This window comes from Marmota monax, unplaced genomic scaffold (assembly GCF_021218885.2).
Source record: "Marmota monax isolate L192 unplaced genomic scaffold, Marmota_monax_Labrador192_F-V1.1 WCK01_AAM20220418_F8-fsc00115, whole genome shotgun sequence".
In the NCBI taxonomy this organism is placed as follows: domain Eukaryota; kingdom Metazoa; phylum Chordata; class Mammalia; order Rodentia; family Sciuridae; genus Marmota; species Marmota monax.
Window position 1 is genome coordinate 5,867,834 of NW_026694419.1, and position 27,635 is coordinate 5,895,468.

Here is a 27,635-nt window from a genome sequence, read left to right on the forward strand (position 1 = left end):
TAGGCCCTTGCCTACTTTTCTTACCACATTGGATGTTGCTGGTCCCCCATCCTAGCCTTCATCCTAGCCTTCCTTCTAAAAGTCCTTCATCCTAGCCTTCCTTCTCTTCCTGCAATATAACCAACTTCTTCCTACCTTTGTAGGAACATGTTTTCCCAGACTCCTTGCATAATTGGCCCATGCTCCTTATTCAGGATTCAAGTCACCTGTCACTTCCTAAAAGAACCTGTCCGACCATTGCTACTAAAGTAGAGCATCACCTGTCACTCAGGATAAGGGTCCTCAGAGTTGGGCAGGATTCACTATCACCTGCAGGGCTTGTAAAACCCGATGCTAGATCTCACTCCCAGTGTTTCTGATTTAGGTCATGGGTGGGCCCAGGAATATGTTCTGTGAAAAGTTCCCAGGTTATGCTGATGCTGTCTATGAGAGGAGCACATCTTAAGAATCTCTGCTCTGGTATATCACCTCTTTCACATCCTTTACCATAATTATTGCAATCTAAAAATTCCTTGTTGTTTATTTATCTAGAAATGTCACCTAATATAAGGGTCACTGATATACCTTATTCATAATGTGTGCCCAGAAGTCCCAGGCACAAAGAAGGGACTCATCAACATTTTAAGTAAAACTGACAACTGCTAGTTTAATTATTTGAGTAAGTATATCAATGGCCTGATGTCATAAATTGAGATGCAGAAAAGTAGAAATGATTTTGCAGAAAGGAATTCAGTTTGGAATTTGTATTTGATTTCTCTGTACAACATATAGATGAAAACAATCAGAAGGCATAGACAGATCTAAATCTAAAACTTCTCAGAGATTGAGGTGAGAATGACAATTTTAGTGTCTTTGTTTAGAAAACATTAAAGAAATGTATTGATGGGGACTAGTCTCTTTTTAACTTAATATTTTTGTTGTAAGTCTTGCTTTTTGCCATATTGTGCAAAAAGTCATTAATAAAACCTTTATGAATTTGAGGTGGAGGGAGGGAGACTGAGTTTATATTATTGTATCTTAAATGTGCTATCTAGTTTTGTAGGGGGAAATAACATACAGCATTTTAAAAAATATTCATGAGACATGCACAGGTAAACTAAGCTTCACCTGGAAGCTGAAATTTTTAAAGAGGGATTCGTAACTACATAGTAAAGGGATGTTTTCACGTGCAAAGCCTTTTAAAAAAAAGTATTTCAATATACCATCATGGATGCAAAGGACTTTTTGTAATAATATAGCACATTATTATTTCAATTGTATAAATCTGGCAACCGAGGTCATATTTATATAGCAGAAATAAATGAGGTGTGTTATATCAACATGGGTGAATTTCCTCTTAAATTACCTGAATGTAATGCAGCTAAGGAAGTGCAACTGCCATTTTTAACATATACATGTACAAATGCAAAGCACAGAGACTCATGAATGTGTTGACATGGCTACAAAATTCCAACGACTCCATTAATTACTGAAAATAATCTCTGGATTATTGAAAGATATTTTATATAAAACAGATCATTTAGGTGAAATTTCACAGCTTAAAAAATGTAGACGAGAGAAATTATAAAACAGGAGTTAATCTTTAAGAAGCTAGAGACACATGCAAAAAAATGAATCTAGACACAGATATTACATCCTTCAGTGGAATTAATTCAAGATGAATAGTAGACCTAAATGCAAAACACAAAACTTTAAAATTCCTGAAAGATAAAAAAAATAAAATCTAGATGTCTTTTTGTTTGATGACAACTTTTTGGATAACATACCAAACACATGACCCATGAAAGAAGGAACTGGTAAACTTGACTTAATTAAATTTTTTTACTTTATGAAAGACACTGCCTAGTAATTATAAGACAAGCCACAGCTTGGAAAAATATATTTGCAAAATACATATCCAAGAAAAAAATTATCAAAATGTAAAATATTAAAACTCAGACTTTTATCAAGATATAGAATATTCAACATCAATAGTAAGAAAACAAACAACTCAGTTAAAAGTGGGTAAAATCCTTAAGATAAATCTCACCAAAAAAGATATGCAGATGATGAATGAATATATGAAAAGACGCTGTCAAGGAAAGGCAAGTAAAAACAATAAAATACCACTATACACCTATTAGAAAGGTCAGAATCCTGAACACTCACATCAAATACTGGTGACAGGAATCTCATTCACTGCTGGTGGAAATGCAAAATGCTAAAACCAATTTGGAATAGTTTGACAGTTTCTTATAATACTGAACCTAAAGTTTCTTATAATACTGAACCTAAACTTAGCATGTGATCCAGAAATTGTGCTCCCTGAAATTTGCCCAAAGGAACTGAAAATCTATGCCTCCACAAAAACCTGCATTCAGATATTTATAATAACTTTATTTACAATTGCCAAAACTCAGAAGCAATCAAGATGCCCTTAAATGAGTGGACAAATTAACTCAAATATCCATACAATGAAGTATTATTCAGTGATAAAAAGAAAAATCAGCTATTAAGCTATGAAAAGACATGGAATAAATTTAAATGCACATTACTAAGTGAAAAAAGCCAATCCAGAAAGGATACATACAATATGATTTCATATATATTACATTCTGGCAATATGATGGACACAGCTGAGGATCAGGGGTAACCACATGGTGAAGTAGGGGGATAGGCAAGAAAGAAATAATGAATAATTTGCATACAGGATTTTTAGGGCAGTGAAACCATTCTACATGCTATCTTAATGATGGATATATACCATTATTATTTCAATTGTATAAATCTTAATTTATACAATTAATGATGGATACATACCATTAGAACACTGTCCAAACTCATAAAATGTACAACACCAAGAATGAACCCTAATGTAAACTATGGTCTTTGAATGTTAATTATGTCAATACAGGTTCATCAATTATAAGAAATGTACCACTCAGGTATGGGATCGTGATAATGAGGGAGGCCATGCATGGTAGGGCAGAGGAGATATATAAAATCTGTACCTTTCTCTTAATTTCACTGTGAACCTAAAACTCTAAAAATCGAAGTCATTTTGCATATGCTTCCAAATATAGATATATATGATTTTTGCTTTTTACTTATTTGCGTAAGGAATTTGATCATATATAATTATAGCAATTCTTGGGGACATTAATTTTAAAATTATAAGAGTAACAAATGTAACTCATTTAGAACAGGGCAAGGTTTTGAGAGAAATGAAAACAATTACCTGAGGTTGCTCTCAATTGCTGCTCCGTAAGATCATCCTCACAGGTCCTGGCTCCCAAAGAGGCAGTTTCTGCAGAGGACATTAGAGTGGAAGGTAATCAGCATGCCATACCCAGCTCTTGTATCACAGCCAATTTCACAAGAAACCCACTTTTGGCTCGCAGAAGTGGTAAGTTACCAGGTAAAGTTCAGATGAGTTGCTAGCACACATCATAGTGAGTGGTAGTTGAAAAATTGAGACCAGGGCGTGGTAGGTTTAGATTCAACTGTCAAATATCAGCAGCACTGAACAAGTACAACAATATTGATAAAACTTGGGAACAGGAAAGCTTCATTCTGATTTTTACCTGTTGGCTATTTGACCAAGACTACATTAAAGGATTATGTACTTAATGATGATGGCATTTTACACAGATTATGAGTATTCTTTTACTTCTCTGACAAGGTACCCAAACGGAAAGGAAAATCCATTATATGACAGCTGATATGAGAAGCAAAGCAAAAATCAGGGACTTGAGGGGGAACCCAAAGAATCAGTCCAAGTCAACACTAGATTCACATCTTTATTCTGATCTTGTATTTGAGCTCCAGAGTGGAAGTGCCAACAACATCCTGATTTGCCAAACTCAACCCAAACACAGATCATTAATTTCACCTAACTGTGGTCTTCCTTTTTGTTCCCTGTTGTGGGGAAATTAGTTTTTTAAAATAGCTACATTTCAGAAATTGCCTCTAATATTTCATTCTTTCTCCACAATGAATTATAATCATATAGATTCCATTTTACAAGGCTTTCCGTGTCTATTTTTTTCTGCCTTTTTTTCCCTGATAATTTCTGTAGCCTCTATAACATCCCACCTGTCTCCAATTCCTAACCTTTCTAATCTAATACCTCATCAACATCTCAGGAATTATCTTAAGAATCTTAAGTACAAATCCCAGCTCTTGTACTTTCTTATTTACTTAGTTCTCTAAGCCTCCATTCCCACATTTATAAAATGAAGACATGTGTATAAAAATAGTCAATAAGAGAAAGACATTAAAAAGCACAATGTGATATAGTCTTCAAAGTCATAAAAGGCCATAAAGTATCAAGATGTTAAAAAAAAGTTGTTACACAATTTTTACACTGCCAAAGAGAATCATGTTTGTCTAATATTTTTAGGCAATAGCATCTCTGGTTGATTCTGAAGGCTTTAATTAAACAAATAATTAACCTTGAAAATAGAAGTGCACAACAAGGCACTATTATTGCATTTACTAATTGTTTTTCCTGCTGTGTACAAAACCTTTGGCTTTTGGTGGTAATCTATTTAAAAACAATACAATCATAATAAACAGGGCTCAGCCCAAATGCACACACCAAATAATGGTTCCTTATAAATAAATCTTAAATTAATCTTGAAAGGAAGAATTTATCCTTAGTCCTTGATTATAAATCCAGGAGTAACTTCCAAATAGTTGGCAGCCTTGATGTACATCCAACATGTCACTCAAGAAGCCTGCTTACTTCCTCTTGGCAAATAAGCATAACTTTAAGCCTTGATCACTGTTATCCCTTTGAATTTAAGTGTCTGTTTTCTTCTACCCCTTTTAACCTTCTTTTTTTTCCCCTCAAAACCAAAGTGATCTTCAGCCAATTATCTCTCATATATGTTTTAGCATTTATACTGATACATTGTCATAAGTTTTTACAGGATCAATCTATATTTCCCCAATAAATTGTGAATTCCTTAAGAGCAGCCTTTCATCTTCCCAGAGTCTCAAATAAGGACAGAGGAAAGAATATAAAATTCACTAGGACATGTTTCTTAAAAAATACCTACATTCTATATCCTAAAACAGATGAGCCTCATGATACGAATTTATAAAATCTTCCCAAAGCCCTGGGACTCTAAATTCAAAGCACTGTCAATTATGCTAAACACAGATAATAATCCCTGTTACATACATCAATGTGTGTGTGTATAACCATTTTTTTCTGATCATTCCTAGCAGAAAAATAAAAATAGTTTATCCAAGAATACTTTCTCTTCCATTCCTACTTCAGTGTTATCATATGGGCTTCTCCAAAATAGATACAGTGCTACTGACTGAATTTGGCCAAATGACTGCTGCCCCCTTGAAGATTTATTAAAAATAAAAATGTCAAAGAATAAAAAAATTATTGAGTTTGTTTCCTGACAAGTACTCTGATGAGCTGTTTGTAAGAAACAATTATGTGATCCTCAAAATAAACTCATGAGGCAGTTATTAATCTTTACAAAACAGGAAACTTGGCCTTAAAGAGATGGGTAACTTGTCCCAGTTCATAAAATTAGAAATTGATAGAGCCTGAAATGAAATTCTTGTCTGTCTGATCTAAAAAAGCTGAGAAATTTTAAATGTGTCCAATTGTAATACCACAATACTTGGGAGCCCATAAAGGTTTTCCTAGGCTCAGCAAAGGCTAGAAAAATAGTGAGAAGAAGAAAAAGAAGGGAAGGGAAGAGAAGGGAACGGAGGAGAGAGGAGAGGAGGGGAGAGGAGGAGGAAAGGCAGACAGGCGGGCAGAGAAGAAACTTTTCACCAATCCTATGAAAAAAATCTGATATTTCATAACACATTCACATTCCTTGAATAGAAAAATAAAGCAAATAATAGTTTGGTGTCATGTTAAAAATCATTTCCTTTCATAGTGATTTAGGGAAATGCACAAAATGTCAAAATAAGAAACTGCTACTTAATATTACAAATTAGGTCCTGCGGCACTTGGAGACTACTCCAAGAAGAGCTACTTGTGCAAATAATTTCATAAAGGAATTTATTTCAGAGTGCCCCAGAATTCATTTTAGAGCCTCAACCATGTTGCTCCCTTTATACAAATGATAATAAATATTTTAATTAAGGAGCTTTTAACTTATCAAACAAACTGATTAATCTATACTTTTCTGCCTGTGTAAAATGAAATGTTTAAAACCTAATAATGATACATAGCATCGTGCAATATTTCACTCTAATAATTGCTGTGTAATAACAAAACTGACTGATGTTAACAGGATCTGTCTCTTTTGCTGGTGATTTAATTAGGTTACTAATTTGTGTTCTCTAGCCCTGACCTTTCTTGTTTAATATTATTTAAAAATAATACCATTGACTTAGATTATCCAGTATTCTATTCTACCCTGTCAATTTGGTGATGATCATGCATTTGAAAATGGTACCAAATTACTCTGTTTTTATTAACACAATGAGATAGTAATCAGCAGCTCTTTCTGTGGGATGGGGTATTGATCATCACAATCATCATCAACACTGTGCAGAGTATCTGCTCTGTGCCAGATTCTGATGCATTATGACACCCCAACCAAGTGATGCAGCTATGCTTTGAGGTCACACTCTCATTTCAGGGGAGTTTTTCTTAACCACAATGATATACTAAACCATATTTTTAAAATCCTAAATGTAGCTTTCCTTTTTTGGTGGTGCCAGGGATTGAACCCAGGGCCTTGTGCGTGCAAGGCAGGCACTCTACCAACTGAGCTATATCTCCAACCCCATATACCTTTCCTTTAAATTCTGTAATTATTTCTTGTGTTCATTTTTCTTATCTGGCCCAAACTTTGCTTTTCCCTGAGACTAACCCACAGGCCTATATTGGCAAAGATGGATCATAATGTCTAGAAGTCTAAGGTTCCTAGTCCTTCACCTTGTGGGATAAAGTTCTTACAACTCTCTCTCATTGCCTTTCCCTGCCATATCTGCCTCACTTTTTACCTTTCCCTTTCATTTATGTATGATATTTATTCTGGAAAATAAACAGATAACTTTTAGGCACTTAATTATCAAGTTCTGGCAAATATTTTCCTCCCTGACAGCTGCAACAACAATTTTAAAAAACTAAAATCAATAGAAATCGTATGGTCAGAAAAAGATCTAGAATTTAAATTCTTAACAGTCTAGATATATAAAGATTTGGGAATAAATCTAACCTGCACTTGATGACGGCAACAGCATGTGCTTTGTATATTTTTATCAACAAAATTTGAAACACAAAGTGTAGTCACAATTGAAATTTAAAAAATAATGAGTGGATGTTCAGGTATAGTACTGATAGTACAAGTAGTCTTCTATGATCTGCATTTTGTCTTTCTGCAGTCACAACAGTCTAAAAATGTTAAATAGAAAATTCCAGAAATAAATAGTTCATATGTTGTAAACCATGTACAGTTCTGAGTTACATGATGAAATCTCAAGTCATCCCACACTGTCCCACCCTCTGTATGAATCAGCCCCCTGTCTAGTATATCCACGCTCTATGTGCTACCTGAACATTAGTCATTTCTGGGTTATCAGATTGACTGTCAAGCTATTCCAGTGCTTGTGGTCAAAAAGTCTTACTTTACTTAATAATGGCCTAAAAGTGTAGAGTAGGGATGCTGGCAGTTTGGATGTGCCAAAGAGAAGACATAAAGTGTTTCCTTTAAGTGAATAGGTAAAAGTTCTTAATAAAAGAAGAAAAAAATTGTATGCTAAGTTTGCTAAGAGCTACATTAAGTTACTCATCTCCTACTGTACCTAATATATAAATTAAACTTTACCATAGGTATGCATATGTGGGAAACAATGATATACATAGGGCTCAATACTATTTGTAGTTTCATGCCTACCATTGAGGTCTATGGAACATATCTCTGCAGATAAGGGAGAAGTATTATATCTGCCTTCAAAACTTCCACAGCTCACCCCTTCTCTTGATTTACTAATATTTTAAGCAATAAAGTATATCACTGTTCTTACAAAAATTTGTAGCACATTAAAAGAAACATAAGCCAACAAACTGAGTAAATATTAAGCCAAGCGGTCTAACAGAATAAAGAGAAAGAAAAACATTTTCTGTTGTCATCACTCACATTTTGAAATCCATCTTTCTGTATCCATGGTGAGAAGCTCAATTCTAAATCTCTTTTTAAAATTGGAGAATAAAACTACATTCTAAAACTGAGTCTGCAAGTTTCGAACAACTTTCACTCTATAACCCATCTAGCCACCACCCCTCTCCCCCTCCTTCATTTTTGGAGCTTCTCCAGACTCTACAGAGCTATGTGACTCATTGTAAAAGGATATTTTAAAGACTGTGAATACAAGAAAAGATATTTGCATCTCTCTAATTTCCAAATAATAAGTTACCATTTGTTGGAAACCTGTTAGGTGCTAGGCATGAAACATGAATTTCCTACTCAATCCACACAGTAATCTATAACAGAAACATCATTGCTTTTATGGAAGAGATGAGGCATCAAAGCTCAGACAGTTTAAGTAATTTTTTCCAAAGGCAGAGAGCAACAGAGGGAGGGTTTGGATGAGTCAGTCTGATTCTGAAGCTCTGAACTTCCCCCCTGCACAGTGCTGCCTCCAGGCAGCCCCCAAGGAGTCCTTGGTCAGGAAGCCAGAGAACTGAATATTTTTTCCTCCTAAAAAAACAGCTCAAACTCCTTCAGAGCAAATTCATCATAACAAGATTAATATTTAGAAGAATACTTGAATTCAGCATTTATTACTATCTTGGTAGCTTTACACTTTAACAAAGACCTCTGAACTTGCTGAGGCATTGCAAAAGTGAAGTCAGTGTTCAGATAAAGCAAGTTTACAATGAAAAATGGTTTCAAGTGGTCTTCTCCATCCTTTTCCTATGTGTATACAAAGAGTGCTCTTCTAAAAAGCTGAGCAACTCAGCATGCTACCAAATGGTTTTGAGTAACCAAGCAACATCATCTTTGTTGACCTGCAGTGCTTTCTCTTAAATTATTTCTTCTAGGCAGTAATAGATTGAAGTGCATTGGATGCTCCAGTGTCAATTATCTGAATGGGGCTGGATTTGTAATTTTTTATTTTCTGGAAAAGTAAAGCTACTTTGCCCTGCCCTGTCTGGTTTTACGCAGAAGTTATTTTTATATAGTAAAGGAGCAGTATCTCCTGGGGCTTCCTAGGCCTGGAATGTGTGATCACTTTTTTCTGCTTCTTGAATCATCTGTGACCTCAGTGTAATGGGGCCTCCAAGAAATTTAATAAGTTCTCAATATCAATTAGTTTCAAAAAATCACTCCTACATCTTCTTAATGTCTTATATTTTAAAGAGCTCTTACCAAAACATAGTCTTTCTTAAATTTACTAATTCCTAATACATTTTCTCACATAAGATTGTTTCATTTGATTACTTTAAAATTAAAAGATCGAACTACCATGATGATAATTTGAGCATAATATTGCATTCACATCTCTCAAGGAATTGGGCAGTTTCTCATATTTAAGTCCTTATGGAATTCATCACAACGTCTATATGGTCTGGAACAATTTTCATTCCTTAACCTAATGTTTATAGGTTGTTCATCTACATAATAAGCATGTCTCCTCCCCAAACTCACCTCTGCTCTACTCAGTAAGGGCTGTTGCTCATGTTGAACCCTAGCCAGTTACTTCAACTCTTTTCTTCCTATCTCAGAGCTAGCTTTTTCTTTTCTTTCTTTTTTTTTCCTGTTTCTCTCTCTCTCCCTCTCTCTCATTGTAAGAACACTTAATATAAGATCTATCCTTTTAAATTTTTACATGTACAGTCCAGTAGTGTTGACTACAGCTATAAAGGCTATATAGGTTTCTACAACTTACTCAGATGGCTTAACTGAAACTTTATACCCTCCAATTATTTGCTCTCACTCCTCCTACCCCCAACTCCCTGACCAACACCATTCTACCCTTCTATTCTACCAGTTTGACTACTGCAGACACTTTGTGTATGTCGATTAAGTTATGCTTCTTTTCACAAATGGCTTATTTCACTTAGCATGATGTTTTCAGGGTTTGTCCACACTGTCTCACACCTACTTTTTAATCCATTAAAAGCCTCTATTTTCTATTCCACAGTTAGTAAATTTTCTACATAGCCACACTTAGTCAAAAGCTTTCAGAATTTTTTTTTAACAGAAAAGAAAACAAATGATTATTCAGGGGTACTTCTTTGTCACTATTTCTTTTCACTTTTTTAAAGATTCTTTCAAAGATGTCATTGACCCTAGGGAAGTTGCCTTTCTTTGGTTCAATCATTTTATTGGGTTCCTGAAAGCTTCTGTAAGTTCTCTCATTTAACATCTTCTTCCCCAAGACTTCTGCACTGGTAGGTGCCTCCCTCTGAGCCTGCACTGTCCTGAAATAATGACAACTGAAGAGCCAAATCCATTTTGCAACTTTTAAAATATGTTTTCTGTAACCTGTAATTTCATGATTCCCAAAATTTTATTTCATTCTCATTTACACTATTTAGTCACATTCAGTGACATACCTAGAACCATTATCTATGAAGCCATCATCTGTGCTTGCTGTGGAAAACTGGAGAAAGTGGGGGATCCAACATGGCGGCCGGCAAGGAAGCAGCACTTTCAGTATCTCCACATTAACCGGATCAGAAACACCCATTAAAACAGCTACATTCTACCTACTGAGGAACTTCTAGCAAAATTCCGCTGAAAGGAGACCTGCCAGGAATTAGTAAGTTATATTAGAGGTGACAGTTGGCCCCAGACAAGTGAATCTTGGCCGGCCACGCGGGCGCAGAGGTCCAATCCCGCAGCCACAGCCCAACCGGCTCTGCAAGCGGCCCCCGGCGGCCCGGGACAGCGAGAAGCGTCCCCGCCTGGCCTGGCAGACGGCCCCCGCCATCCCGGCTCTCCTGGCGGCCCCGCTCGCTCTGTGATTGGCCACCCTGCCCGCCCGGCTCTTAGCCACGAGGCCGCTGCCTACCGGGTTCTACAAGCGGCCCCCCGGCGGCCGGTGCGGCGAGAAGGGTCCCACCTGGCCTGGCAAATGGCCTGCGCCCTCCTGGCTCTGCTAACGGCCCCGCCCACCCGGCAAACGGGCCCCCCCCCCCGCCCTCCCGGCTCTGCTGGCGGCCCCGCCCCCGGCCAGCACAGGCTCGGCTCTGCAGGCGGCCCCCAGCGGCCCGCGCAGTGAGAAGGGTCCCCGCCTGGCCCGGAAGACGGCCTGTGCCCTCCTGGCTCTGCTAACGCCCCGCCCGCATGGCTGAAGGCCCCCTGCCCGCCCGGCTCTGCAAACGGCCCCGCCCACCCAGCAAACGGGGCCCCCCGCCCTCCGGGCTCTGCTGGCGCCCCGCCTGCGGCCAGCGCCCGCGGCCAGCTCTGGCCCAGCTCTGCAGGCGGCCCCCAGCGGCCCTGCGAGCGAGAAGGGTCCCCGCCCAGCAGAGGGCCTGTGCCCTCCCGGCTCTGCTAACGGCCCCGCCCCCACTGTGAACAGCCCCGCCCACCGGGCAAACGGCTCCCCCCCCTGAGAGGACGTGAAGGGAATCTAACCAAGCCTTTATGAAATAGCGAACTGGGAACTAAAACCAGAGATTGTGTCAGACCAGAGACAAGCCAGTTCCACCCCCCCCTTCGGACACTCCAGCAAGGAGGCAGGGGCCCGCCATAGCAGAGAGGGGAAGTCACCAAAGTTTGGCCAAAGAGATTCCTTCCCAGCGGAATCTACTTTAGCAGGTGTGTGACTCCCACCGGCATCAGATACAAACAACCGGGAAACTTCAAAATCTCTCCGTGGGCGTGACCGTAAAGGCCAAAGGACTCTCGACCCCCAACTCCCAATACTGCCAGTGACGTGGGCGTGACTGTAGGGGCGGAGGGAAGCAGAGAAGACTCCCCACCCCCAACTCCCCCAACCGCCAACTGAGAGGGCGTGACGGTAGGGGCGGAGGGAAACAGAGGACACTCCAGACCCCCAACTCCTCCTACCGCCAGCGGAGTGGTCGTGATTGTAGGGGCTGAGGGAAGCAGAGGGGATCCTCGACCCCCAACTCCCATTACCACCAGTGGCGACACCAATGGTCTTAGCCGCCAGACTCCGAAGGTGTGCCCACCAAAGGGGTCCGGAAAAATTAAACTATTGACTCCCAGAACACAGCTCCACAGCACTGGGGCTTAGATGAATGACAGAGAGAGTGCTCAGTCATTAGGGAAATAGAGCACCCAGAGGGGCTGAAAGTGTAACCAAATCCTTGGAGAACCTCCTCCGGTGCACAGGACCTGGCTGGCTGGCAGGAGGAAGGGGAGGAGGGGCCATAGAAGTGAAACGGCTCTGGACCAACAGGATTGAGAGGCTCCCAGGAGCTGCCTTACAGGGATTGCTGTTGACACATTGAGGGCAAATCTCAGCCCGGAGGGCACAGCTTTGCCTACGGGAAGAGAAGAAAACGGATCTCTAAGACCTAATTTTATTCCTTATTTTATTTTATTTTTTCTCTCCCTTTTTCCCTCTTTCTCTCCCCTTCCAAGTTTTATTGTTCTTTCCATTCTCCTCTAGGCTATCTAACTCCCCCTCCTTCTTTCTTTTCAAGAGCACCTTCCTTCCCCTTCCCCCCAACTTTCATCCCAAGCATTACGTCCTCCATTTCGTGTAACTGTCTAAATGCAAACAGGTGAATGTTTCGAGGCCGTCTATAGTGCTCCTAAATACCTAGCTACTACCAACACCCTGATCCAATTGACGCTTAGCATCCCCCTTCAGTAGAGTAATCTTCTAAAGTAGCCAAGACATACTAACCCTTATAATTTCATAGCACCTAACCTAAAGTCCTAAGAACAAAAAACAAATCACTATATGCATACAAAATCCGGAAGCCCTTTATAAATTGAATGAATCAGCTCTAAAGTACAATAAAGCCCAACATCTATAGGCATAATCTCCCAACACAAAGGAGAGACAACAGAGATAAACAAAGCCAAAACAAATGTATAGGAGAAAGCAGTTACAAAGCAGTCAAACAGAGCTGGAAAGTAACGTGAACAACATGAAAAAACCAGGGAAAAAAGGAGTACAGATAATGCAGGACAACTTAAATCTACAGGAGGACCTAGAAGCATCAGAAACATGGACAGGGAAAGAAATCAAGGCATACCTAACTCAGATGGAACAGAATTTTAGAGAAGACATGAGACAGCAAATCCAAGAATTGAAAGTATATTTTGAAAACCAACTAAACAAACAAATTCAAACTGCAAAGAACGAGCTTTACCAGGAGATAGAGATCTTAAAAAAAAAAAAAACCAAACAGTGATTTTAGAAATGCAAGAAACCATAAACCAGATTAAAAATGCTAAGGAGAATATTACAAATAGACTAGATCAAGTAGAAGTCAGAACATCAGATAATGAAGACAAAGTTTATCAACTTGAAAAGAATATAGTCAATACTGAAAAGATGCTTAAATCTCACAAGCAATCTATCCAAGAGATATGGGATCTCATCAAAAAACCAAATTTGAGAGTCACTGGGATAGAAGAAGGCAAAGAGGTTCAAGCCAAAGGAATGGACAACCTATTGAATGAAATAATCCTAGAAAACTTCCCAGAGATGAAAGATGGAATGGATTGCCAAATCCTGGAAGCCTACAGGACCCCAAACATCCAAAACTGTAATAGGACAACTCCAAGACATATAATTATGAAGATAGCCAACATACAGAACAAGGAGAGAATATTAAAAGCTACAAGGGAAAGGAGGCAGATTACATTCAGGGGTAAACCAATTAGGTTAACGGCTGATTTTTCATCACAGACTTTGAAAGCGAGAAGATCCTGGAACAATGTATTTCAAACGCTGAAAAATAATGGATTCCAACCAAGAATACTGTATCCAGCAAAATTAAGCTTCAGATTTGACAATGAAATTAAAATCTTTCACGATAAACAAAAGCTAAAAGATTTCGCAGCCAGAAAACCAGCACTGCAAAGCATTTTGGGCAAAATTCTACAAGAAGAGGAATGGAAAAACAGTGCCCAAAACCAACAGCGGGAGGTATCTCAGTAAAGGGGGAGGAAAACAACCAAAAAGTAAAAACTAGCCGAACTAAAATAAATAAATAAATAAACATGACTGGAAGTACAAATCATATTTCAATTGTAACCTTAAATGTTAATGGACTAAACTCACCAATCAAGAGACACAGGCTGGTAACCTGGATCAAAAAAACAAATCCAACAATATGCTGCCTTCAGGAGACTCATATGATAGGAAAAGACATACACAGGCTGAAAGTGAAAGGTTGGGAAAAATCATACCACTCACATGGCCCTCGGAAGCAAGCAGGAGTGGCCATACTCATATCGAATAAAATCAACTTCAAACCTAAGTTAATCAAAAGGGATAAAGAAGGACACTATATCCTGTTAAAAGGAACTATTCACCAACAAGACATAACAATTATCAATTTATATGCACCAAATAATGGTGCAGCAACGTTCATAAAACAAACTCTCCTCAAGTTCAAGAGTCAAATTGACCACAACACAATAATTATGGGTGCCTTCAACACACCACTCTCGCCATTAGACAGATCCTCCAGACAAAAGCTGAATAAAGAAACTATAGAACTCAATGACACAATCAATAACCTAGACTTAACCGACATATATAGAATATATCAACCATCATCAAGTGGATACACGTTCTTCTCAGCAGCACATGGATCTTACTCAAAGATAGATCATATATTATGCCATAGGGCAACTCTTAGTAAATATAAAGGAGTGGAGATAATACCATGCACCATATCTGATCATAATGGAATGAAACTGGAAATCAATGAAAAAAGAAGGAAGGAAAAATCCTGCATCACATGGAAAATAAACAATATGTTACTGAATGATCAATGGGTTACAGAAGACATAAAGGAGGAAATCAAAAAATTCTTAGAGATAAACGACAATTCAGACACAACATACCGGAATCTATGGGACACAATGAAAGCAGTTTTAAGAGGGAAATTCATTTCCTGGAGTTCATTCCTCAAAAAAAGAAAAAAACAACAAATAAACGAACTCACACTACATCTCAAAACCCTAGAAAAGGAAGAGCAAAACAACAGCAAATATAGCAGAAGACAAGAAATAATTAAAATCAGAGCGGAAATCAAAGAAATTGAAACAAAAAAAACCATTGAAAAAATTGATAAAACTAAAAGTTGGTTCTTTGAAAAAATAAATAAGATCGACAGACCCTTAGCCATGCTAACGAAGAGAAGAAGAGAGAAAACTCAAATCACCAACATACCGGATGAAAAAGGCAATATCACAACAGACACTACAGAAATACAGAAGATAATTAGAAAGTATTTTGAAACCCTATATTCTAATAAAATAGAAGACAGTGAAGACATCGATAAATTTCTTAAGTCATATGAGCTGCCCAGATTGAGTCAGGAAGACACACACAATTTAAACAGACCAATAACAAAGGAAGACATAGAAGAAGCCATCAAAAGACTACCAACCAAAAAAAGCCCTGGACCAGATGGGTATACAGCAGAGTTTTACAAAACCTTCAAAGAAGAATTAATACCAATACTTTTCAAGCTATTTCAAGAAATAGAAAAAGAAGGAGCTCTTCCAAATTCATTCTATGAGGCCAACATCACCCTGATCCCGAAACCAGACAAAGACACTTCAAAGAAAGAAAACTACAGACCAATATCTCTAATGAACATAGATGCAAAAATTCTCAATAAAATCCTGGCGAATCGAATTTAAAAGCATATCAAAAAAATTGTGCACCATGATCAAGTAGGATTCATCCCTGGGATGCAAGGTTGGTTCAATATACGGAAATCAATAAATATTATTCACCACATCAATAGACTTAAAGATAAGAACCATATGATCGTCTCGATAGATGCAGAAAAAGCATTCGACAAAGTACAGCATCCTTTTATGTTCAAAACACTAGAAAAACTGGGGATAACAGGAACTTACCTCAACATTGTAAAAGTATATATGCTAAGCCTCAGGCTAGCATCATTCTGAATGGAGAAAAACTGAAGGCATTCCCTGTAAAATCTGGAACAAGACAGGGATGCCCTCTCTCACCACTTCTATTTAATTTAGTCCTTGAAATACTAGCCAGAGCAATTAGACAGACAAAAGAAATTAAAGGCATAAAAATAGGAAAAGAAGAACTTAAAATATCACTATTTGCGGATGATATGATCCTATACTTAGAAGACCCAAAAGGGTCTACAAAGAAACTACTAGAACTAATAAATGAATTCAGCAAAGTGGCAGGATATAAAATCAACACGCATAAATCAAAGGCATTCCTGTATATCAGTAACAAAACTTCTGAAATGGAAATGAGGAAAACCACCCCATTCACAATATCCTCAAAAAAAAATAAAATACTTGGGAATCAACCTAACAAAAGAGGTGAAAGATTTATACAATTTTAAAGAGAAAATTTAAAGAGAGAGATAGAAGAAGATCTTAGAAGATGGAAAAATGTACCCTGTTCATGGATAGGCAGAACCAACATCATCAAAATGGCGATATTACCCAAAGTTCTCTACAGGTTCAACGCAATGCCAATCAAAATCCCAAAGGCATTTCTGGTAGAAATAGATAAAGCTATCATGAAATTCATATGGAAAAACAAAAGACCCAGAATAGCAAAAGCAATTCTAAGCAGGAAGTGTGAATCGGGAGGTATAGCGATACCAGATTTCAAACTGTACTACAGAGCAATAGTAACAAAAACAGCATGGTACTGGTACCAAAACAGGCAGGTGGACCAATGGTACAGAATAGAGGACACAGAGACCAATCCACAAAATTAAAACTTTCTTATATTTGATAAAGGGGATAATAGCATGCAATGGAGAAAGGATAGCATCTTCAACAAATGGTGCTGGGAAAACTGGAAATCCATATGCAACAAAATGAAGCTGAACCCCTTTCTCTCGCCATGCACAAAAGTTAATTCAAAATGGATCAAGGAGCTAGATATCAAATCAGAGACTCTGCACCTGATAGAAGAAAAAGTTGGCTCCGATCTACACATTGTGGGGTCAGGCTCCAAATTCCTTAATAGGACGCCCATAGCACAAAAGTTCATAACTAGAATCAACAAATGGGACTTACTCAAACTAAAAAGTTTTTTCTCAGCAAGAGAAACAATAAGAGAGGTAAATAGGGAACCTACATCCTGGGAACAAATCTTTACTCCTCACACTTCAGATAGAGCCCTAATATCCAGAATATACAAAAAACTCAAAAAATTAAACAACAAGATAACAAACAACCCTATCAACAAATGGGCCAAGGACCTGAACAGACACTTCTCAGAGGAAGACATACAATCTATCAAAAAGTACATGAAAAAATGCTCACCATCTCTAGCAGTCAGAGAAATGCAAATCAAAACCACCCTAAGATACCATCTCACTCCAGTAAGATTGGCAGCCATTATGAAGTCAAGCAACAATAAGTGTTGGCGAGGATGTGGGGAAAAGCGTACACTTGTACATTGCTGGTGGAACTGCAAACTGGTGCGGCCAATGTGGAAAGCAGTATGGAGATTCCTAGGAAAGCTGGGAATGGAACCACCATTTGACCCAGCTATCGCCCTTCTCAGACTATTCCCTGAGGTCCTTAAAAGAGCATACTATAGGGATACTGCCACATCAATGATCATGGCAGCACAATTCACAATAGCTAGACTTTGGAATCAACCCAGATGCCCTTCAATAGATGAATGGATTAAAAAACTGTGGCATTTATACACAATGGAGTATTATGCAGCACTAAAAAATGACAAAATCATGGATTTTGCAGGGAAATGGATAGCATTAGAGCAGATTATGCTAAGTGAAGCTAGCCAATCCTTAAAAAACAAATGCCAAATGTCTTCTTTGATATAAAGAGAGCAACTAAGATCAGAACAGGGAAGAAGAGCATGAGGAAAAGATTAACATTAAACAGAGACGAGTGGGGGGAGAGAAAGGGAGAGAGAAGGGAAACTATGGAAATGGAAGGAGACCCTCATTGTTACACAAAATTACATATAAGAGTTTGTGAGGGGAAAGGGGAAAAAAAAAAACAAGGGAGAGAATTAAACAACAGCAGATGGGGTAGAGAGGGAAGATGAGAGGGAAGATGAGAGGGAAGGGGAGGGGGATAGTAGGGGATAGGAAAGGTAGCAGAATACAACAGTCATTAATATGGTATTATGTAAAAATGTGGATGTGTAACCGATGTGATTCTGCAACTTGTATTTGGGGTAAAAAATGGGAGTTCATAACCCACTTGAATCAAATGTATGGAAGATGATATGTCATGAGCTTTGTAATGTTTTGAACAACCAATTAAAAAAAAAGAAAACTGGAGAAAGTATACTCTGTGTTGAAATAATGGTTATGTTATGAAAAGTTTGAGAAATAAAAAATAAAAATAAAGACATAAGTGGCATAAAATTGCCTACTTTTGCCAGAGCAACCTGGCCCTCAGAAGCCACGTAGTTTAAAGAAGTATTTCCTCAGGGGAACGCTGAATGCTCCTATGGATATATTTGTTGTAGGGAAAACCATGGGTTTAAGAACAAAATACACTTGACTTCAAATCACAGCTCAATCATTTTCTAGCTCTTCGAGATCAAACAAGTTACTTAACCTCTCTGAAATTCAGAATCCTATATTTGAAAATAGAAACAAAACCCCCCCAAGATTTCAGGGTTGTAATGAAGTGTAAAGTCAATGAATATTAAGTGTGTAATACCATATAAGTAGTAGTTGTGCTTATGCACAGTTCTCTGGCTTTGATCCATTCTGCTGAACACAACTTATTCCAAGAAAAGGCTACAGCAATTTGGTTATTAAGACATTTAAAATTACATTTATATGTACTATACTCTTTGTCCACCAGTGAAGTTAGTGTTTTAGGCCAGTAAAAGATCACTACTATTTGTGAGGATATTTTGTAAAGGGTAAATGCTAACAAGACTAAATACTAATATCCTAAGCAACATAATATGAAAGCTGTTCTAAGTCCTTAAGGAAATTTTATACATGCTTTAATGAAAGTGGTATGTGTACCAATTACAAAGACTGTTCAGCGACATTGGCTTGGTCATGTGTAAAACAGTGAGAGAAGATGAAATCTGAAGGTAGTGGTATATAAGTAAGCCTTATGTTTTCTCTTGCAAGAAGGACAATCCTCTCTTCCCTCACTCTAGACCACCACCACCCACCTTCCAGTAAGGTAAAAATTTGATGAGAAGCTATAAGTAATCTTAAAATATACAAGAAGTTTGGCAAATGTAGTTATCTAAAAAAAAAAAAAAACAACTCTAAAAAGCTCCATCTACACACACATGTTGGATTTGAGCAATTTTCTAGATTATTCCCTACACTGCAGTCACTTTAATCCTATGGCTTACAGAATATACCATTAAAGCAAAAAACTCTTAAGTTTTTTCTAAATCAATTCATAGTGAACCCAGGATAATATTTTAGAGCTTTCACAATGGCAATGTTAAATGGGAAATATATGAAGTAAGAAATTTAATAAAGAGCTCTGGCTTGCATCTGTGGAAACTTAAACTGACTTGTTAATGTGTGCAAGCCAGTTTTCTCATCTATAAAATGGGGATAACAGTATCACCCCTCTTTGCCACCATACCTAGTCACCAGATGGAATCTAAGTTGTTGTCACCACCTCTCAGTAATCATGGAAAAGAAACAAGTACTATCTTTGTACAGTATTTTCTAAACATTTAAAGATTACATATACTGACATGGAGTATTTTCACTATGGCTTATAATAAAACACAGTTATACATATGTGGCAAAAATTCTTGTTTTTCATATGCAGACTTATTTATTTTGTGATGTATGTATAACCAGGAAAATCTTCAGATGACTAGATAAATTCCTTTATCAACACTAAAATTGTTGAAATAAATTTGCCATTAGCCTACTATGTGAAAAAGCTTTTTAAATTTTATGTAAATAATCTTTGAGTTTTCATGGTTTGAAATTTTCTGCATCTCACCACATTGGAAAAAAAAACGTCAAATTTATATAGGTATGTTTCACTTACGGCATTGACCTAGGTAATGATGTGATGTACATTACACTTGACCTAGGCATTGACCTAGGCGATGACGAATACAAACATAAGTGAAACACATCTGGAGAGGCAAAGGTAGTGAAAGTATGTGTAGCTCCAGAAAAGGAAGATCAGAATGACCTGGTTGGAGCCAAGAGTGAAATATGTACTATTGGAATCTATTCTGGATTTTCAAAACGATACTTAATAAATCAATGAATCATTCATTAATGAGGAAGAGATTGATGAGATTTGGCACATGGCTTTCTTTGGACTGTATTAGAAGTAGAAAAAAAATTGTTTCTGAAAAATAGCCAATTTATTTTCTCCCTTGTGTGAATGCAAGTGTTGGCAAAGGTCCCTGCATCTTGGCAAAGTGAGAACTATAAGCAGGGGTGCAATAATCATACTTTCATCTTTGGGGTGTGGTGCAGAGGATGGAATACATACAGGGAGAGGAATTTTGTCACTAAAGCGTGCATGCACATGCGCGCACACATACATACACACATCACTAAAGCATCCACTATACTTCAATTTATTAATACCTAGAAAAAAGTCATGGAGATAGGAAAAAATGGGTTCTAGTGGAGAGAAAAGGAATGTTAACTCTAAGATTGGAGAGAGAGAAAAAAGATGAGCTCAGTTTTGGATAGGAATTTGAATAGAGATGTTTATTAAACATATAAGTTGATGGAACCAGATCTTGGAAGGGAAGTGTGGGTTGGAGATGTTTGGAAGCAGCATTAACTAATGATTTGTGAGTAAATGAATTCTTCAGGAAGAATAAATCAAGTATGTAATATGAGGGCTGAGTGAAGATCTCTGAGGAACAAAAATTAACAAGCAAATGACAATGAAGGACACTAAAGGTTAAAGAAGATACTGACAAAGAACGAAGAGTGGACACAGGACCCTGGGGTGGATGGCTAAGCAGTGACCAAACGAAAACAACCTTTCCCGAAGCTTAAGACACAGTGTAAAATTATAGACAGAAGAAAAATACGGCCACTGGTGATCGTATGAGATGAAAATGTTGTGGACCAATGAGGGAGTAGAGAAACTGGTATATATTTCAACGGAGAATTAGATAGGATGTGGCAATGGATTCAGTGAGAAAAGTGACAGAGAAAGAAGAATTAGGGATGATTCCAATGTTTTTAGTCCCCCAAATAAGAAAATGAATATGTCATTTATTTAGATGAGAAAAAAAATGTAGGCAGGACAAATTAGAAATGAAGAGAAGACTTGGAATCAATGGTTTTGAATACATTTAGTTTGAGATGTTCTATTTATTTATGCAAGTAAATGCATCAAACAGGCAAGGGTTTGTGGTGGTATGTGCCCATGAAGGGAGGAAGGGACAGAAACAGAAAAGGAGAGGGAAATAAGAGAGGAGGACAGGTGTACATGTAAGTGGCAGTTTAAGCCCTTGAGGTCAGATAGGAAAAGGTCACCTAGAGAATAAGAGCTCAAGGCAGCCTGAGATACACAACACACGCTAGAGCTGGGCACTAAGAACAATCTGTCCTAGAGTGGAAAAGTGTTTTATTTATTTATTTATTTTATTGACAATATGTGGAATTGCCAACACATGATAACAATCATAATAAAGCACGACAGCATTGTTTTATCTTTGTTCTTCTTTCCTTCTTTCTTTTTCTTATTTTTTAAAATTTCCTAGAGGAACTGCATCCTCTTTATGGGCTGCTCTGGAGTGAGACACTCTGACTATTCCCTCCTATACAAGGAAGGACCAGAGAAGAAGACAGAGCAAGAATATGGTGTGAAAAAAAAAAAACAAGAGAGATGGGACATAGAAAGTCTAATGAACAAAGCATTTTATAAAGAAAGGAGAAGTCAACTTGTTGAAGGCTGCTGGTTGGTCTAGTTGAAGGTGGACAGGAATTGATCAATCATTTGCCAAAGAGAATGCAGTTATAGTCTTTGAGCAGAACATCTTTTGTGGAGGAGACAGCAAACACCATCTGAGCTTGCATATAAGAGGGAAAGAAGATGAAGGAAATGAAGAAGTCAATGTAGACAATTATCTGAGGAGTTTTGTGATTTAAAAAAAGGAATAAAAATATTTGAGTAGTATCTGAAGGTAGATTTACCATCATGAGAGGGTTTTACAAGTAAGGAATATACAGAACACTGGTAGAATAATGGGAATAATGTAGGGGCAAGGGAAAAATCAATGTAGACAAGAGTGAGGCAGTGACAGGTGCCATAGGATGGAGTTGGGTGTGGGTTTCTGTAAACCGATGGGGGTAAGAAATTAATTATGCTAAAGACAATGGAATTGAGGCTATGGCTGATCACCTTCAGAGAAGAGTATCACGATTATGACAAAAATTGGGAAGGAGAGTTGGGAGAGAAGAAAGGACAGAGGAGAGAGGAAAGAGAGCCAGCACAAGTGAATGACACAAAACAGGGTCCAGGAAAGAGGTTCAGAAAGCACAGTCCATTTGGTTTTCACAAAATGTTATGTGTTCAGATATCAGACAGCCTTCCCCATGCCCACCTAGTCTGAGACATTTTTTCCCAAACTTCAGCAGAATCCTTGACTCCTCCTTTAATGCCCATGTTCAGTTGATAAGTTTGTCTGTGGGTTTATTTTCAATGTACTTTCCTATTTCCCAACGTTATCACTGTGCTAGTCTCAATTCTATGTATTAATTGGCCTTGAATGAATGAGCTGTCTGCTTCCAGGTCCTCCTCAACATTATTTATCCCTCTTACATATGGCAGACCAGATTAACCTTCCTAAACACCTATTTAGGGATGCCATTTTTACCTTCAAGAGCTTTTGGAATCTTCTTATTTTCTGCTTCATCACATCTGAACTTATTTGCTCACCTTTAAAGCTTTCCAGAGTCTAGACTATCTTTTGCAGGAGGAAATGGCTAGCTTTTACTACTTTTGTAACTGGTTATTATTAGGTTCTCAGTTTCTTGCTGTCAAACAATCTTATCAATTTTTTTTTAATCCCTAAATCTGAACCATGTCATTCCCTCCCTCCTTCCTAAGGACCATGCCAAAATGAATAAGTAAACAAGCAAACACACACACACACACACACATACACACACACACACACCGTAACAAATAAAAGTTTATTTATGTTCCTATCCTATTCATCTTCATGTCCTCATACCTTCTTCACTAGCTGTACAAATCCCCAGTTCCAACACTCCCCTAAACAGTACTGAATGTGCTATCCCTCAAAATGTCATAATTTACCTGGTTTAATGTGACAAATACATTCATTCTGTCTTCCAGGCAGCATATAAAGTTCTTGAGGGTGGGAGACTCACTCTTCTGCCCTTAAACTCCTAACCACATGCTGCACCCCTTGCATTCTTCTTGAGTAGTTTCTATAGTCAGTGATGGCAACAGAGGGAGGAAATCCTCCAGATAATACTGGAATTAGGATCCTTTTCTCCACTTTATTTTGATTCTGATTCCAATTCCTTGCTTATCTATTTGTCACATTTGTTATTAGATCCAAACTTTTTCCCCCAAAGGTCAAAGAGTTTAAAATCCTATTTAGTTTAAAGGAGGAGGCATGTTCTTTAAGGTTATATACCAGCTTTATTAGAAATCCTTTCTCCTTTTCTTCCTCATGTTCAACATTTAAACATCATAGAAATGAGTCGCCATGCACTGTTTTCTTTTCCCCAGTCCCTTCTTATGATTGTTTTGTGAATGTGTAAGTCCTATGCATTTAATTCTTTGAAGTCCAAACACATCCTTGCTTAAAACAAAAGCTCAAGAGGATGAAAAAAGAGTATACAATTATTGCAAAATGGCAATAAAGTCATCTCCCTAAACTTCCCTTGAGAAACATGGTCAAGGAAGATCTGGCTGAGGGATGAAATAAACTGTCAACTTGACTTTTAATTTTATCAACTATGATGGTTTGGACAAGAAAATTCTTCAAAGGGTCAAAATCATTTCTATAAATGGGATGAAGACTAAGTGTGAAAGAACTGCTTTGAAGCAGACTTATTAAAAAAGAATTGAGACTAGGCACAAACCTGAATAATACTTTCTCAATTTCTCTTTTTATTTATTTCTTTTTTCCTTTAAAGGGCTTTTTTTCATGTAGAGCAAAGATATTGCTGTTAAAATTATTTTATAACCTTTAAAATGAAAACATTTGCCTATTAAATCTCTAGAGATCCACAATGGTCTATCTCTGAAGCAACATTTGGCCCCTGCTCTTTCATTTCACTTCAGCTGAACTTTTTCTTTTTTTACTGTTTCCTATCTACCTTGATTTGCCTAAACCCCTTATTTTCCCTCTCTCTGTTTGTTTATATTTTATTAGAAATGTGTAATAGTAACAGTGTTTGGGGGACTAGAAATAATGATAGACCTATAATTTTAATTCCGAGCAAAAAAGACACTTAGATTATTAATTCTAAATGCCCACTCAACAACAATGGCCCTATTTGACTAGGAGATACTAGACAGCCTTCCTGTGCCTTCAAAATCCTTCATCTGAAGGAGGAGAGAAAACAATCAACTGCCACTATGAGAGGAAGTGATGTGCTGGTGATAGGAGCCAAAAGAAACACAGCAATTAACGTTGTGAAAGAAGGAATTATGAATGCAGTATATCTTATTTTTTATTGTGATATATTTTTTTAAGGTGGCTGGGAGACACATTTTGCAGACAAATGCTAAAACAAGGATAATGATGGTCTTTTAAAACCTTCCTCTCAACCTATGCATATAGCAGAATGTGACAAAAGTAAGTAGCAGGAGGCTGAACTAGGGATTGCAAGCTTGTGCTGTACTGTAAATTGTGTAAACCTGATTCATGAAACTTCTGGGAGCTGCTGTTTCCTCAGATGTGAAATGAGGGGGTGGGCCTAGATGAGCTTTAAGGACTCTTTTGGCTTTCCCATTAACTGAACATCTGCAAATTATTTGTGTCAACTTATAAATTCTTGCTATAAGGTTGAAGCCGAGAGTTCTTAAAATAGGACAACAATTCACCTTAACTCTGATATGTTAACTGTAAGTGCTGTGATCTGAATTTTTATGTCCTCCCAAATTCATATATTGAAATACCAGTCCCCAAGGTGAGAGGTGGGGACTCACTGCTCTTTGAAAAAAAGACCACAGAAAGGCAGTTCGTTTGTTCCACCACGTGAAGACTCAGCAAGAAGGCACCACAACTGAAGAAAGAGGCCCTACCAGACCTGGAGCTGTCCAGGCCTTGCTTGATCTTGCATTTCCCAGTTTGCAGAACTGTGAGGAATAAATTTCGATTGTTGATAAACTACCCAGTTTATGGCATTTTGTATAGCAAACCAAACAGATGAAGACAGTAAAATTTATATTTAGTTTCACAAATTCCCTTTCATAGTTTTAGCCTTTGATCCTTAATATTTGTATAATCCTTAACACTTTCTAAAATATGTTCATTTCATTATCTTAAGTCTTCAGAGTCACTCCTCCACATATTAACCACACTCCAAAATACCTTTCATCACTCAGTTGCTAAGAAATACATCTTACAATATTCTCATTTGCTTATATTTCCTACTACTCTACTTAATGATTAACTCTATGCTTTTTCCCATTTCTTTCTTCCTAAAGGGACTGGATATGTCATTATCTGTCTTCACTCTACCTTCTCCCTCTGTTACCTGTTTTTCTAAATCATTGAAATGGATTTGTTTTGACTGAGAGCTTAAAGTTGAAGGCTTGAGGAGAAGAAACACAAAGGTGACTCTGGAACCACTTCTGTCAATTCGATTTAGGAAAATCCTAGTTTCTAAATGCTTTTTTCAAGAATACAATGTCCCTGGAAGCTGTTGAGTTAGCAGCTTGTAGTTGGGGGAGAGGAGGTTTGTCTATGCAGCCAGGGTGCCAGAGGGGCACAGTTCCTCCATGAGGGCATGGTAAGTTTCACAGAGTGGGGTTTCAGGGAAGGCATTAAACACAGTATCAACAAAGAAAACTGCACTTTAAAAATGTAGTTCTTAAGTATATTTCTTAAGTATATTTCAAACCGTATGGTACTACTTTTCTTTCAGCATTCTAAGAGAACAGCATTTCTTGTTAAGGAATATTAATAATCTAGTGTAAGCTAAAAAAAAAAAAACGCACAGTATAGATAATTCTGCAGGCAATCAAAAGGGGTCTAGATCCTTAGATTCCTGATTCATAAGCTGTGTACAAATAGCCTAAATAAACTCTTCTGGGATGTTACATAACTCTAAGGAAAGTAATATACATTCCCTTTTATCACATTAATGTAAAAAAAAAAAAACACAAAACTTTTTTATTTATCAGAAAACCAAGGGTGAAGTTGCCTAATTTGTTACAGTCAAATTTTTGAGTTTCTTTTTTTGTAATTATTAAGGACAATGCTAGGGAAGAATAACATAATGGTTATTATCAAATCACATGGACATGTCTCCATGAAAGCAAATTAGTGGATTAGTAAGACAAAAACAAAAGAGACTACTCTTCAAACAAAGGAAAAAAAAGAAAGAAAGTGATTATATGTTTTCTACAATATAAAGTAAGAAAAAACCCTGATTTTTTAAAACTGAAATAATCAAATATTTTGGAATCATTTGCTTACATATTGCCAAGAAATGTTACTCCAGGAGTCTAAAAGTGCTAATGGCCTCTCCAAACACTTAATTAAATCCTTATGCAGAATGCAGTTTATTAAATAAAGTATAACTGCATCAACCAACGTCACCTAGAACATTACCAGAAGAGCATCCAATGTGTCCGTATTGTCACTAGTTTTAGGAATAAGTTGAGAATTTCAGTGCGAGACAAATAAGACTTTCAAGAGGAATACCAATGCCAGTGTTCAAAGCACTTTCATAAAATTTAATATGTATTGTACAGAAAGTGGAGAAATTTTTGATTTGAAAACCATACTAAGGAAGGAGAGATTTTAATCTTTCAACCTGGTTTGTAAATAAAGTTGCTTTCCAGATATCCCTTTTAATTCCCCAATTCAACCACAAGTTTTATCACTGAAATACCTAACAAATATGAAAATATTGAAAGATGATGATATTTTTGGCTCACCGAATTTGTAATATTCTTTTCCTGCAAAAATTCTTAATCAAAACAAAAAAAAAATGTTATAAGACTTCCATGGTTAAAAAGGTGCCTTTAGAAAATTTCTAAGAAGTTGAAAAAATTGAATATTTACAGTATTATTTTAAAAGACTCATCAAGAAACTAATTTTTAGAATTTTTTTCTTTTATTTGTACTTAATACTGATAGACTTAAATATCCTGAGAAAAGCCATGGAACAATTTGAAAATTAAAACTTTGAAATATTATGAACATACATAATCCTGGCTCTATAGCCACCACCATTGTCTTTAGAATTCATAATAATATATGCTGTATGCAAATATGTCAACAAAGCCTAATTGGTTTTGGGGAAAAGTATTCTAGTTATTTGCTATCACATACATTGTAACACACACACACACATACACACACACACA

General features: G+C 37.3%; 1 protein-coding gene across 4 annotated transcripts in view; it reads right to left on the reverse strand.

The window, feature by feature from the left end:
- Positions 1-27,635, reverse strand: part of Zfhx4 (zinc finger homeobox 4) — a 187,640-nt gene that overhangs the window by 30,745 nt on the left and 129,260 nt on the right. For all 4 annotated transcript variants that reach the window (XM_058570721.1, XM_046468237.2, XM_046468236.2 and 1 more), the window contains exon 5: positions 3,218-3,286. In XM_058570721.1, coding sequence (XP_058426704.1) covers positions 3,218-3,286 — 69 coding nt within the window. The remainder of the gene's footprint in view (positions 1-3,217; positions 3,287-27,635) is intronic.